The sequence below is a fragment of the Tenrec ecaudatus genome, chromosome 18 (assembly GCF_050624435.1).
Source record: "Tenrec ecaudatus isolate mTenEca1 chromosome 18, mTenEca1.hap1, whole genome shotgun sequence".
Taxonomy (NCBI): domain Eukaryota; kingdom Metazoa; phylum Chordata; class Mammalia; order Afrosoricida; family Tenrecidae; genus Tenrec; species Tenrec ecaudatus.
The window spans coordinates 7,304,765-7,319,430 of record NC_134547.1 but is presented as its reverse complement, the minus strand read 5'-3'; the positions used below and the strand labels follow the sequence as shown (position 1 = coordinate 7,319,430).

Below are 14,666 nucleotides of genomic sequence, written 5' to 3'. Positions count from 1 at the left end.
TGTGCTCGAGGGTCGCTGTGAGTCGGGATCAGTGCCATGGCAGTGAGTTAGATAGCGTTCAGTTCAATGATGGGATATTCCTGTTTTACAGTGTTACAAAAACCATAGCCAATGACACTGTCGGACAGAGCAGAGTGGTCCCCCTTGGGTTTCAGAGGATGTCAATCCTTAAGGGAGCAGACAGCCTCGGATTCCTCTGGTGGAACAGTTGGTGGGCTCGAACAGCCGACTTTGAAGGGAGCAGCCCAGTGCTTGACACACGACACTGCCAGGACTCCTTGCTACCCCAGGTTCACTCCAAAACCAAACCTACCTACTGCCATCGAGTCGATTCTAACTCATAGCAAGCCTGCAGGACAGGATAGACATGCTCCTGTGGGTTTCTGAGACTAGCTCTTCACAGGAGTGGAGAGCCTCATTTTTCTCCCGCAGAGTGGCCGGTGGGTTCAAACTGCTGACCTTGGTGTGGACGGCCCACTCCGCCGCCGAGGCTGCACGCACACACTCACTGGCTGCCATTGTGTCAAGTCTGACTCCTAGTGACCCTACAGGACAGCACAGAACTGCCCTAAGGGGTTGCTCTTTATGGGGATGGAAAGTGGTTTTGAACTGCTGATGTTGAGCTCAGCAGCCCAAGGCATAGGCACTACACCACCACTAGGGTTCCTTTTCTAGAGACAGAATGCTTACTATATAGGGCTGCTCATTGCTGGGTATTATTCCCCCCTCAGGGAGGGGCAGGAGAAGCATCGAAGCAAGTAGGGGCTATTGAGGGGTGTAGAAGCAGGGGCTGATCTCTCTCAGTTGGGTTTGGGTCGTGGGTCTGAGGCGCTGGGCAGGAGGCCTGTCTCAGTGAGCAGGAGAGGCAGTCACACACGGGGGTGGGGGTGACAGTCCCACGCTGGTTTGGTTTGACAAATACCAAGTCCTCCCTCGGTGCCAACCACACTGCTTGCTGCCACCAGGCAGTGGTGGCTGCTTGCCAGAGCCCCAGGATGGTGAGTTCTGATGAGGCAGCAGGGGCCGGGGGCTGTTCTGGAAGACTTCCTGGAGATGGGAAGCATATCCAAGCCCTGTCTCCCTAAATCCTCACAGCAGCCCCTTAAGGATGGGGGTGGCTGGGGGCATTCAGGAAATGGGTGGGGAGACTGAGGCTCTGATGGGGACTGGCGTGGCCTGGGTGCACACTAAGGCACCAGATGGAGAGCCCCAACCCTTGCCGACCCCTGTCATAGCACAGGGAGGCTCTGTCAGCCTTCCATGCCCTCCTCTCCTGGGCGCTTCTCAACTGGGAACTGTTCACCCCACCCTGAATAGTCAAAACTCGAAAAACTCTCTTGTCTTGCCCTCCTGCATGCGCACCCAGTAGGTGCCATATGGCCAGGTGAATGGAGATGTGTGGGAAATGAGCCCACCGGATGCCTTTTAGGAGCCCTGGTGGTGCAGTGTGCTATGCACAAGTGGGACGGTGAACCGAAAAGTAGGCAGTTCAAACCCACTAGCTGTACTGCAGGAGAAAGATGAGGCTGTCTGCTTCCATAAAGAGTTACAGCCTGGGAAGTCCCCAGGGGGCAGTTCTGCTCTGTCCTGTAGGTCAGGATGGGTGGCAGTGAGTTGTTTAAGTGCTGGGTGGCTTTCACTTCCTGTCGTGGGGCCCAAGACCCAGAGACCAAACCCATCGCTGTTGAGTCAACTCTCACTCAGAGTGAGGGACTCCCCGGGGTCCCCAAGGGTGTTGTCTTTACGGAAGCATCTTTTCCCCCGAGTGGCTGCTGTTGGGTTTGATGAGCAGCTGAGTGCTTTAACCACTGAACCACCAGGGCTCTCTGTCACCCGCATCTCTCAGCTTCGGGTGTTTTGCAGTCTGCTCCCTGTCCTAGAACACCCTTCTGCCCCTCTCCAACATGTCTGCCTCCTGTTCATCCTATGCACCCTACAGGAGTCCTCAAGCCCAAACCCGAGTCCAGGAGTGGGCTCTCACATGACCCTGGGTCCCCCTAAGACTTGGCTCTGAGCATTCAGGCTTGTAGTAACACTGTGTGTGGTCGGAACCCCACTACGCCACAAGCACCCCAAGGAGAGAGGGCTGCTCATCTTGCTCCCCACCTTATGCCTAGCTCAGGGCCTGACACAGAGAAGGAGCCCAGTAAATATCTGCCCAGTGAATGAATGAATGAGACCAGTGAATCAGGCTCAGAAAACATCTGTCCAATGAATGAATGAATGAGACCAGTGAATCAGGCTCAGAAAAGATCTATCCAATGAGTGAATGGGTGATACCAGTGAATCAGGCTCAGAAAACATCTGTCCAATGAAAAAATGAGTAAGACTAGTGAATTGGGCTCAGTTAATATCTATGAAATGCACGAATGGATGTATACGATCAGTGGAGGGACTGAGTAAATATCTGTCAAATACAAGAATGAATGGAGAAGACCAGTGAAGGGCTCAGCATCTGTCAGCTGAAGGATGCATGATTGAATGGAGAACAAGGAAGGGTACATACCTATTGAATGAATGAACAAAAACAGTGAAGGGACTCAGTATCTGTCTATGGAATGAATGAATGGACGAGACCAGCGGAGGGGTTCAGGAGGTATCTGTCAGATGAATGGATGCCCGGGTGAGTGAATGATAGTAGGGAAGGAGCAGAAGGTGGGGAGGTGGCTGGGGTGGGCGCTGCCAGGCAGACCTTGTTATAGAGAGCGCAGATGTGCAGGGCCGTGTTCCCGGAGGCGTTCTGGGCTCCAGGTTCAGCCCCGTAGAAGAGCAGGTGTTCCAAGTGCTGAGAGTGACCCCGCTGGCAGGCCTGGGGAGTGAGGGTGGGGACAGTGAGCAGAGAAGGCTGGACTTCTCCTTGGCCTTCCAAGGCCAGGACTCAGACTATACCCTTTGCGTTGAGTTCAGGATGTCCCCCCTCCTCTCCCAGAGGGTCCCTTTCTCAAGTTCAATCATCTAAGGCCGGGTGTCTACCCACCTTGAGGATCAGGGCGCCCAGTGCATGCTCCCTTAGGGTCCTGGTCTCTACACTGCCAGCCTTTTCCTTTTTGAAGATCATGGTACCGGCACCGTGTGAGTCCAGCCCCGCAGGCTTCCATAACACACCTCTGCCCCAACCCACTCCTGTCTCCTCCAGGGCCCAGGTCCAACCTGCTCCCCGACCTCCAGCACCTGGTGGATCTCCTGCCAGCCGTTCTCATCGGCGATGCCCAACTGGGCTCTGTTGTACAGCAGCAGCTCACAGCAGCGGGGGTCTCCCCCCACCATAGCGGTGTGGAAGAGAGGGGTCAGGCCCCGGCGGTCCTTGTAGTTGGGGGAGCCCCCAAGGTCCAGGAGCGCCTAGGAGAGGGAGACAGAGTCCAGGAGAAAGAGACCAAATGACATTTATGGGGGAAAGATAGTGGGGTGGGCATCAATGGCCTTGGGTGGCCCACAATGGCCAGTGATGGTCTCAGTTCTGCCACTAGGCCCTTGTGAAACCCTGAGAAGTGTCCACCCCACCCCCACGCTGCACCCCAAGTCTGAGGTCTGTGCTCAACCAGAGGTAAGGGGGTGGGTGGGTGGAAGGAGACACACAGAGCCTCAGAGTCAGGAGTCTAGAAGGAAAATGGTCTCTCCTCTTCCCTGTGAATAATTAGGGGGCTGTCATACCCTTCTGTGTCACACTCTTCTCTGGCCTCTCCCCTCCGGCGGGGCGTGGGGGGGGGGGCTTGGATGAGCCATTGAAGGGTCTGGAGCTTCAGATGGACCCCTGCTCCCTGGGGAGGTGAATGAGTGGAACTTGGAAACAAGAGTCTCTGGCCAAGCAAGGGCTGTTCGTAGGACCAGGACTCTCAAGATTGGGCATGGGTGTTTGTACACGTGTGTTGACTTTTGCTGCAACTACATCTGTGAGGGTGGTGGAGCATGCAGGGGGCAAAGCAATGGAAACTCCATCGACATAACCAAATACCTTGAGGGAATGGGTCACTGGGCCTGGGGGACCGTGGCCACAGTCCTGGGGCCACCAAGGTCAATTGGCATAATGTAATTCACAAATACATTGTTATTTCCCCTGTAGGGTGAGTAGTGCCTAGGATCTTAAAAGCGTGCCAGCAGCCATCTAAGGCGGATCGATTAGTCTCTTTCTGCCTGGAGAAAAGAAGGTCGGTGCTAATGGAAAGATGTATGGAAACAATCCGTGCAATGGACTCACAGACCCTAAAAGCTGCAGTCTCCAGAACCCTGAGACCGGAGGGACTAGATGGTGCCCAGCCACCTAGCTACCAACTGCTTGGAAAAGAACCATATGAGAAGACCCTGGATACTGTGGGAGAAAAATGTGGAGCCGAACTCAAACCATAAGAGAAAACCAAGCTCACTGGTCGGATAGAGACAGGTGAGGCGTTCAAGAGCACAGCCCACAGACACCCTTCAGTTCTGCAACTGCACTCACCTCCGTATTAGAATAATCAGCCACTTAAGATCAAAGGGAGTGATGTTTGTTTACCCAAGGACAGAGTCCAGGGGTTTGGGATTAAGAATCAATGGAGACCAGAAGCACAGAGACGAAGTGGGAGGATGGCGATGGATGAGACGGAGAACGTGTGTGACCAGTTCAAGGTAAAACTAGAAACTGCTCTATAAACCGTCTAAAATTGAAGAAGAAGAAGAAGAAGAAGGTAGAGGAGGAGGAGGGGAGGAGGAGGAGGGGAGGAGGAGAGGGGAGGGGTGGGGAAGGGGAGGAGGAAGAGGAGGAGAAGGGGAAGGGGAAGTGAAAGAGGGGAGAAGGAGGAGGAAGAGAAGGGGGAGAAACAAAGATTGGACACAGAGAAGGGATGTCTGGTAAAAAGCAAACTTGGGTTGAGGTGAGCCCAGCAGAGGCTGGGGACTTGGGTACAGGGAGTGGTCCTCCATAAGAGACCACTTCTTGGCGGGCAGTTGGGGAGGCTGGCAGCATGGAGCGTTATTAGGAGGGTGTTGGTGGTGGCACTGTCCCTGGGATAGTGGACAGTCTACATCTGTGTTATTCAATATGGCGGCCATGTGTGGCTGCTGAACACGCTTGGCGTCGTGGTGAGCGAGGCCTGAGGAACTGAGCCTGTCACTTTTGTCCATTCTCATAGCTTGAATTCCCACCAGGCGCTTAGGGGAAAATGTGGAACAGAACCGCAAATTCTTAAAACAACAACACACACACACACCAGGTCTACTGGGATGGTTGAGACTGGAGGACAGCTAGTTGCCTTAAGATAATCTTGAAGAAGAAGAAATAAAAAGTCAATCTTGAGACCTTGAACTGAATCTAAACCCTGCATTTACCTTGCAACTAAAGAACCACTGAGCTCACAGAACTAAGACTATCACCAGCGAATAAGTGCACCTGTAAACCAGCGCCCGTGGGAGCAAGGGTGCAACAAGGTCTTTAAAACACAGATGAGGAGGTAAGGGCTTGTCAGGGACGCTAGATTGCTGGAAGTAGAACATCCAGAATGGATTTCATGAGACTGTCCGTGAATTGTGAGGAATGTGACCAGCATTTTGAAAAAAAATGTTGTGGAGAGATTGTTGTATGGGAAACTTATCTGCTGTGTAAACTTTCACCAAAAGTACAGTAAAATAACATTTAAAAACTCCCCCACCCCAAGCCATACATGGCCAGTATAGCGAGTCTAGATCAAGGTGCGGGGCTGGGGTGAGTTGTAAGCTGGGTCTGGGCTTGGGGGGTGCTCAATGGGGGTCTGTACAGTCTGTTGATTCCATGGGTGTCAGGTAGACCTTCGTGTTTGACGACATGGGAGGCTCTTCAACAGGGATTTGGCCCATCTACACTGAGACCAGAAGAACTAGCGGGTGCCCAGCCACCCTCAACAATCACTCTGACCAACGACACAAGGCATGGTTCCAGGTAGAAGGGGAGGGACATAGAGAACAAACATGAAATTCCCAAGTAAATAAATAAACGACTAGACCTACTGGATCCAGAGGACTCCCCAAGACTGTCACCCTACACACTTGGAACTGCATTACGAAGAAGGTACCTAGGCAGCGACTGTGTCTGCCTTTGAGAGAAGAGGGGGAGGGCTAGAGGGGTGAGCTGGGGCTGGGTTTGGGTTAGGATGTAGAGGAGCCAGTGTTGGAGGGATACAAGTGGAAAGGTATTGACTAGGGACACAGAAGGGAGCTCACTCCCTCTGGGGATGCAGGAAACATCTGAGTTGGGAGTGACAGTTAAGTGCTCAGCTGCCAACCTAAGATCAGTGGTTCGAACCCATCCAGTGACTCCATAGGAGAAAAGCCTAGTGATCTGTTCCTATAAAGATCACCGAACCCTCTGCCATCAAGCCTCAGAGACCCCGTAGGACAGCATAGAACTGCCCCTGTGGATTTCCATGACTGTAACTCTTTGCGGGAATAGAATGCCTCACCTTGCTCTCTAGGAGCGACTGGTGGTTTTGAACGGCTAACCTTAGGGTTAGCCTCCCAACGCGTAACCCCCTATGCTGCCATGTCTCCTGCCTTCTGACTCATAGCGACCCTAATATCGGATTTCCAAGGCTGTACATCTTCACGGGAGCAGGCGCCCCATCTTTCTCCTGGTGGGTTTGAACCGCCAGCCTTGCCCTGAGCAGTCCCACTGCCTGATCTGCAGCGCCACCGGAGTTCATAAGGGTCACAGCCTGGAAAACCCAAGGTGGGGGTGGGTTTACACCCAGGGCGAGGGAGGAAGAATCTGCACTGAGTTAGTTAGGGCAGAGGGAATGGCCACAGTCTGCGTGTAGGCGCAAGAGCATGTACTGTCCCTTGGGGGCTGGATCGTCTGTGGGGGTCAGCTGCAGCCAAGAGGGAGACCCGCAGGGCCTGGGAGACGGTCTCTGATTCCACCGGACATGATTCCACCGGAGATGGTGGATCTCTGGCAGATCTCGGCTGGTGCAGATGGTTCCAACCTAGGCAGCTCTACTCTGATCACACAGGGGGGCCGCCTAGGCTCCAAATTGCCTCTGTAGCAACCGGTCAGCTTGTTGAATCTAGACCATGGCCTTGCCTGGGGTGGGGATGGTTGCAGACCATTCACACAGCTGGGTCGCTAACCAAAAGGCATCACCAAGAGGAGCCTCGCAAGAGAGGCCTGGCGGTCAGCTTCCGAAGAAGATGCAGCCCCTGGAAACCCTAAGGACCATGGTGCACTCCCGTCCGACACACCCGGGGTGTCCCCCCCCCCCCCCCCCCCCCCGTCGGACACACCCAGGGTGCCACGGAAGGCTTGTGGCTACAAGACAATCTAGGGAAAGGAAGGGGCTTCGTACAGGGCCGGAGAGAAGGGTGTTTTCCAGCCAAGAGAAAGAGCTGAGGTTTGAGAAATGACAGCGGCCGAAGGAGGAAAGGGAGAGAGAGAAGGAAACAGGTCATGGAAGGACACGAATGGCGCTGGCACGGAATGGGGGGCGGGGGGGGAGCTTTAGGGTCCGGAGGCACTGGAAGGTCAGAGGAAGTCACTGTGAGCAAGTCACTCTCAGAGATTAGGGGAGACGGGTAGGGGGTGCTGGAAGAGAAGGGTTGGGGCGGGGCAAGGAACAGCGCGGATAGATATGACTGACTGAGGGCAGCCGAGGGGGACACATGGATGTCCATTTGGTTGGGATTGGGAGGACGGCCGCGTGTGCCTGAAAGGACCCCTTAGCAGGTTGAAACTGGGTGTCCGGGTCGTCAGCCAGGGGAAGAGGTAAGGAGGAATTCATGGTCAGTTGGGGGGGGGTGTCTGGGGGGGTATGTCCTGCAACCTCACCGTGAGCGCAAGGCAGTGGCGCGCGCACGCGGCTTTGTGTAGGGCGGTCATGCCGTCCCGCGCCCGGAAGTCGATGTGGGCCCCGCCCAGGCACAGGGTTCGAATCACCTCCACGGATCCTTCAGTTTGGGCAGCCAGTGTCAAGGGGGTCTCTGGGGACAGGGGAGAGAGAGAAGCCCAGTCATTCGCAGTCCTCACTGCTCGACAGCCTTGACCCTGACCCCCATCCAGCTGTTTCCCCGCTCCCAACCCCCCAGCCCCGACTTCCAGCCCCCACACACCTCCCGAATCCGAATCATGATAATTGGGGTCCAGCCCTTTGTCCAGGAGTCTCGCCACTTTGTCAGACGTCCCAAGTTGCACGTACTCTAGGAATTTCTTCAACCCCGTCTGCCGTGGGGACCAAGAGAGACAGGGCGGGGCTCGGTCAGTTGAGTGCAACCTGAAACACCTCGGAAGAAAGGCCTGGCTACTTCCCATTCCCACCCTCGCCCCTAGCCCTGTGGGGTACAGTCCTCCTCTGAGACACGTGCTGACTGGACCGCAGCTCGTGACAAGCACAGGCGTCCGTCTCAGAGGAAGATACACAGGGGGAACCGGCGGGCATTTGAAATGTGGTTCTTTGGCAGTCGGTGGAAAAGGCTTCCCCAGTGGCATGGTGGTGGTGGGGGTGGGGTGGGGGGGGGAGTTAGGCCCGTGAGGTCAGCAGTTGGACTCTACCAGTCTGCTCCTCCTGGGAAAGGGAAATCAGGCAGCCTGCTCTAGGAGAGATTTGCGGCCTCGGCTGCCCAAAGTTGGCACTTCTACCGTGTCCTCTACAGTCAAGATGCTTCAGAATGAACTCGATTGTGGTGGGCGTGGGTTCCGGAAGAGGGGCTTTGCCCTGGGGACATGAATGGTGCCTGAAGACAGACTATCTGCAACCAAAATGAACGAACTAGGGCTTGGAAAGAGATCTCATCTTCGGAAATGAATCCCAGTGGTTTATGGTGGCGGCATAGGGAGCCCCTGGGAGGAGACCCGGTGGTGTGGTGGTTGGGCTGTGAGCCTCAAGGTCTGCAGTTTGAAACCAACTGCCAATCTGAGGGCGAGGGGGAGGCTTTCTACTCCTGTAAAGAGCTCCCTTCTCGGAACCCCCCAGGGGCGGTTCCATCCTGTTCTGTAGGGTGTCCAGGAGTCTGACTTGACATAGTGACATTGAGGGAGCGAGTGAGGAGTGAGTATGTGAATGCAGACTTAGCTTTGCACTGCGCATGTTCCAGACCTGGTGGTGTAGTGAGCTGCCGACGCCAAGGTCAGCAGTTTGAACCTACCAGCTGCTCTGTGGGAGAAAGATGAGGCTGTTTGTGCCTGTAAACATTTAAAGTCTGGGAAACCCACAGGGGCAGGCCTACCCTGCCCTATGGGGCAGCTATGAGCTCCACAATGGTGCTGTGAGTGTGTGCGCCAGCTTGCCTGGGAACACACGATCAGGTGTGTTTCGGTTTGGTGTGAAGACTGAGAACACGCTCGTGTTGGGCACTCAGTTTGGGGCCTGCCACAGTGGGAGAGGCCTCAGAGATCTAGGGAGAACCAGGAGTTGGAATGGGGGGGGTGAGAGGTATGGGGGGCAGAGCTTTGAATGAGCAGGGATTGACAATCCAGGTTGTTTATCCTTTAATATCAAGACTCCTTCAATGGAGGCCCCCACCCCACATGTCCTCCTAGCTCTTGAAGGTCAAGGGCATCTCGGGGAACCTATGTGGAGGGTTGAGGGGCAAGGTACAGATGTGACAGGGATGTGACAAGTGAGCCAGCCTTGGCTTTGACGGGATTTGGAGGAGTGGGATTGGGGGAGCTGCAGAGGGTGGCCCCTAAAGATGGAGAAACTGCGTGGTGAATTCACAGGCCAATGACAGGGGAAGGGGCCTTGGGCGACCTATGGAGAGGGGCCTTGGCGAAGACCAGGAGAGGGCACTAAAGGGCAAAGGACATGGGACCAAGTAGTGTGGGATTGGGGAAAGTCAGAAGGAGTTATGCTGGGGAGAGGTGCCGCTAACCCAAAGGTCAGCTGTTCGAACCCGCCAGCTGCCCTGTGGGAGAAAGATGAGCAGTCTGCTTGCAGAAAGATCCACAGCCTGGAACATCCCACGGGGCAGCTCTATTGCTACGAGCCATAATCGACTAGACAGTGATGGGGATGATGGGGACAAGGGAGTGGAGGTGACTCTGGCTGTCTCAGATGGCATGGGGGCATCCCACAGGAAGAGGTGGGGTGGGGCATGGGGATGCTTGCTGGAGAGGCGAGGAGAGCAAAGGAAGGACTAAGGGTGATCTGTCCTTCTCTCAAGAACCCTGGTAGTGTCAAGGTTATGCGTTGGGCCGCGATCCCCAAGGTCAGCAGTTGGCAAGCACCATCCTCCCTGAGGGAGAAAGATGGGGCTTTCTACTCCCCGCCAAGAGTTGCATTCTCTGAAACCCACAGGGGCTGTTCTACCCTGTCCCAGAGGGTCTCTGTGCGTCGGCATCGACTGGACGGCAGGGAGTTTGGTCGGGGGTTCGGTTCCCTCTCTCACCTTCGTGTGCAACTTGGCCAGTTGCTTCTCATCCAGGTTGGTCTGCTTGTAAACTCGAGTCTTGTATCGAAACTGAGGGCCGGGTGGGAAGACAGACAGAGAGAGGGCAGAGACTCAGCATTAGGAGGAGGCTGGGGCAGGCAGAAGTGGGTGTGTCCTCTACCTCTGGGGCAGGTCCCTTCTGAACCAGGGACCTCTCAGGATTGAGAGGGAGGTTTGGAAACAGATTGTACCAGGCTGTGGTGGGGTATCCAGGCTTCAGATCGAACCAGGGGGAGGGAGGTGGGAATCCAGTGAATCAGGAGGTAGGAGTCCCAGTGATTGTTCTAGAATGCAAAAGGTGCACTCCCCCATTCCATTGACTGAGTTAGGAGAAGCCTGGGAGATATGGGGGCTGGCTTGACTGGTCCCAAGGCGGGGCAGTGGAGGACAATGTGTTAGGGGACAACCCTTGTGTTATCAGCGGCTCGGCTCGGGTGGGAAGGCCAATGGGCCTCACCTCCAGGTAGGGCACCCCCTTCTCAAAGGACTGGGGATACTCGCGCAGCAATCTCTCCTCCTCCAGGAAGTTGGCATCCCGGCCAGAGGTGGCCGGCTGGAACAGGCCATAGTTTAGGACGTCCTGTAGACTCTCGCTCAAGGCGCACAGCACCTGCTGCTTGGCGGTCCAGATGGTAGCGTCGGGGTTGAAACGCAGGCATTTCTGGGGGAGGAGGGGGGTGGGGAGGGGAAGGGGACAGGTCAGGGCAATGGAGGGCTTGGAGGGGGCTGTCCTGGGTGACTCGGTCCCCTACTCCACTCCCACCCCAAGGCCACCAGCTCAACCCCTCACTTCGACTCCCCAGGTCCGCGTGCCCACTCACTGTCTGGTGCAGATCCGGGATACCAATCCTGAAGACCATCATGCTGAAGTGGGCGTCGTCGGGGACAGACATGGAACGGCCTTGGAGGCCTCGGACCGAGGCTAGCTTACCAGGTGCCCCACTGCCCCGGCCCCGGGTCCCCCGGGGGCCTCTCCCGGGTCCGTCTGGGGAGCTGTCGGACTCTGAGCCCCCCTCGGGACACTCGCTGGCACTGTGGTGTTCGTCCTCGCTGGACGCGGGGCTGTGGGGCATTGTGGGGCCACGGGACGACGGGGGGCGGCAGCATCACAGGCAGCTACAGGGGCAGGGGGGGGGCGGAGGAAAGCGAGGGAAGCTGTCAGACGAGGAGCCCTAGGGTCCCCTCCGACGCCAAGGGACCGGTGGCCGAGGCCGCCCCCACCCACCCACTGTCCATGGCAGCGACAGCCAGGCGGAAGTAAGCAGGCACCCACCCCACCCCCCAAACACTCCGCCCCTTCGCCGCCTCCGCGTGCGCACGCACACGTGCGCGCACACACACCCCCAGCTGGGCCACGCTCACAGCACGTGTCTCCTTCCCTGCCCTTGACCCTCCTCGCAGCCCCCGCCCCCCCTGCGCCCCACTTTGCTGCTGACCCAGCCTCGTTGTGTCCCAGAAACCGCAGAATCACCGCGGGAACTAGTGGCCCACTTTGTCAGGCCAGAGAAAAGACAGCTAAAATTAGCAAAGGACAGACAGGTGGACCGTGAGGTCCGGCATCCTGCCCTCCTGGCCCCGGCCTGGGCCCTTGCCTGGGGCCCTTCTTCCTACCCCCTTCCTCCTGGAAAGCTGCGGGTGGGGTACGGGGAAGCTGAGGCTTCCAGGGAATGAGGGCGAGAGGGAGGTGAGCAGGTGGGGCCAGGGACTGCACCTGTGTGTGGCTGCCAGCGGGTGTCGGTCCAGCGCAGGCGTGCTAGGGGCCTGGGCTGTCCCAGGGGAGCAGGAGGGTGCCGAGATGGGGTGTCCCTGAGGGAACCACCAGAGGTAGTCTGGCTGGGGAGTGGGGTGGGGGGGGGGTGGTTGTTGAGATCTTCGAGAAAAGGGCCAGAGGGTGGGCGGGAGGCAACCCCTCGAAAGGCGTCCTGGGTATGGACATGATCCCGGGTTCAGAGCTCGGGCTGGGTGGGTTGCCAGAGCCTGGTATTGGAGGCGCCACTAGACGGGGTGAGGTGGGTAGGTGGGCGGGCTGGCTGACTGGCAGAGAGGCTAAGAAGCAGGGTGAGGCTCTGGAAACTGGACTGGGAGGTCACCAGAAGGCCTTTCTGCAGTGTTTTCTCCTCAGAGGTGGCCTTATAAGGGTGGGTCCCAAATGGGGTTCGCCCCCCCATACTCTCCCCCGACTCCCACCCCAGCACCAGAAACCAGCATGTCTGGTCTGGTCTCTCCCCGCCCCCCTCCCCCCCATGCCAGTCCCGGCTCCAGCACCGTTGCCATGGAGATGGGAAGCAGTGGAGGGTACTGCTGACTTTGGGGGAGTGGGGATGGGCTGGGGTGGGGGGTGGGGGGGGAAGGAAGACAAAATGTGTGTAGGGGGCGCGCAGGAGAGTTCCAAGAGGGGGGCCGGAAGAGAGGCGAGAAAGCATCTTTAAGAGCCGGCGGGTCGACCCTAACCCAACAAGGGACAGGGCTGCACAGCCGCCTCCCCGCCCAGGTACCCAGCAGCGCGCTGACCCCTGGTCTCCTTCCTCCGCGCGGCGCTCACCCCACATTGTACCTCCAGTCTAGGGGCCCCGCAGCCACTCCCCCTCGGTTGACCCAGGCTGACCCCCAGCTCCAGCTTGCCCAGAGCTGGGTGGTGGGGAGATGAAAGGAGGACCGGTTGGGGGGTTGGGGGCGCCCTAGCGCGTGGTGGTACGAGAGCCCCTGGACCAGCGCCGGCCCCTCCCCCTCAGGCCCCGAGGGAGGGAGCGGGCACGCTCCGCCGGGGCGGCATGAATCAAACGCGCGGCGGCTAAGAATAGCTGGCGCGCAGCTGGTACCGAGACGGGCTGAGGAATAGGCAGGGGGGTGGAGAAGGGGAGAGAGGGGGTGCCCTGAGAGGCTGCTTTGGGGGGGGGCGGCTGGCAGGGTCGAGAGCGGGCCCGCGAGAATGAATGGAGGCGGGGAGACGGCTCTGGGGCTCCTCCAGCCGGAGACCCCGGCCGGTGGGGAGCTTTGGCCGGAGAGATGGGGCGGGGGCACCCGGCGCGGGATTGGGGGTGGGAGGCGAGGGGGTGCACCGGCCGGAGGAGAGAGGAGCGGAGAGGCGGTGGGGGTGGGGAGCCAGGGGAAGGGATCCGAGAGACTGGAAAGAGCAGCGGGAGCGTGAGGGGGTCTAAGGGGGCAAGAGATCACGGCTAGACCTCTCGCTGCGGGTGGCCTGGGGAGGAGTCCCTAGCGGTAGTGTCAGAAGAGTGGGGGGACAGGGGTCCAGGTAGGCAGGCGGGGGAGTGGCCGTCAGGGCCGGGAGGGCGGGCACGGCAGCCGAGCCCTTGGCGGCAGAGCGCGGGGAGGCGGGTTCCGGCTGGGACGCTGCTGGCTGGGGATGGCGGGGCACCCTTCTAGTCCGGCTGCGATCTGGGACGGGGCACCGGGGACCCGAGTGTAACCCAATTTGTCGTCGCCCGGGCAACGCGCCCCTCCGCACGGCCATCCCACACCCGGGCCCGGGAGCCCGGCGCGCAGCCAAGGACATCCGGGGCGCCCCTGCCCCCTCCCTCCGCCCCAGCCCTGCCGCTCCCCCGAACCCCGATTCTTACCTGCCTGGCGGGGCTGTAGAGTCCCGGTCGGCGGCGCCCGCGGCCCCTCCCCCCTCCCCCCACCCCCCACCCCCCCGGAGACGGGGGACCCTCAGGCCATGCCCCACCGCCCCGAAGGGCGAGCGGGCCCGGGGAGGGGGCGGGCGAGGGCCGGGGGGGAGGGCGGGGGGGCCGAGAGCCTCACCCCCCCCGCGGGCCGGGCCTGGCCATCCGCAGAGCGCCCCCCTTCCGCCACCGCGGCCGCCGCGCCCCTCCTCGCCCGCCCCCGGCTCGGTCCGGCCGTTTCGGGCGCCGCGTCTCCGGCTGCTCTTCCTCCTCCTCTTCCTCGGGCCGCCGCCGCCGCCGCCGCCGCCGCCGCCTGCTCCGCGCCTCCTCTGCCTCTCTTCTCGCTCTCTCGCTCTCGCTGTCTCTCCCTCACCCAGTCTCTCTCTCTTCTTCCCTCTCTCCCTCCCTCCGCCCTCTCCCCTCCCTCCGGGAGCCGGCGGAGGAGACATCGCCCCTCCCCGCGCCCCCAAACCTCGCCCATCCCCCGCTGGCTCCGCCCCTTCTCCTTACCCTCCCCCACCCCTCCCCCCGTCCCGGCCGGCGGGCCCCCCAAGCCTCGACTCCACCCCCACCGGTCCCTATACTGCATGATGGGGGCCCCGCCCCCTTGAGGTGCGCCCCATTCACCCCAGGGCCACTCCCTTACCAGGGTATCCCCCAACCTCTCTGCACACAGTA

The 14,666-nt window shown here is 59.0% G+C and overlaps 1 protein-coding gene across 1 annotated transcript in view; it reads right to left on the bottom strand.

Annotated features, from left to right (window-relative positions):
• The window catches only part of SHANK1 (SH3 and multiple ankyrin repeat domains 1), a 73,723-nt gene extending 59,707 nt beyond the window's left edge, over positions 1-14,016 (bottom strand). The window contains exons 1-8 of the mRNA XM_075537233.1: positions 13,944-14,016; positions 11,187-11,481; positions 10,823-11,026; positions 10,324-10,395; positions 8,050-8,158; positions 7,769-7,920; positions 3,172-3,339; positions 2,693-2,809 (exon numbers count right to left, since the gene is read on the bottom strand). Of these exons, the coding sequence (XP_075393348.1) occupies positions 2,693-2,809; positions 3,172-3,339; positions 7,769-7,920; positions 8,050-8,158; positions 10,324-10,395; positions 10,823-11,026; positions 11,187-11,438 (1,074 nt within the window). The 5' untranslated portion in view covers positions 11,439-11,481; positions 13,944-14,016. The remainder of the gene's footprint in view (positions 1-2,692; positions 2,810-3,171; positions 3,340-7,768; positions 7,921-8,049; positions 8,159-10,323; positions 10,396-10,822; positions 11,027-11,186; positions 11,482-13,943) is intronic.
• Between the last annotated feature and the right edge of the window lie 650 nt (positions 14,017-14,666).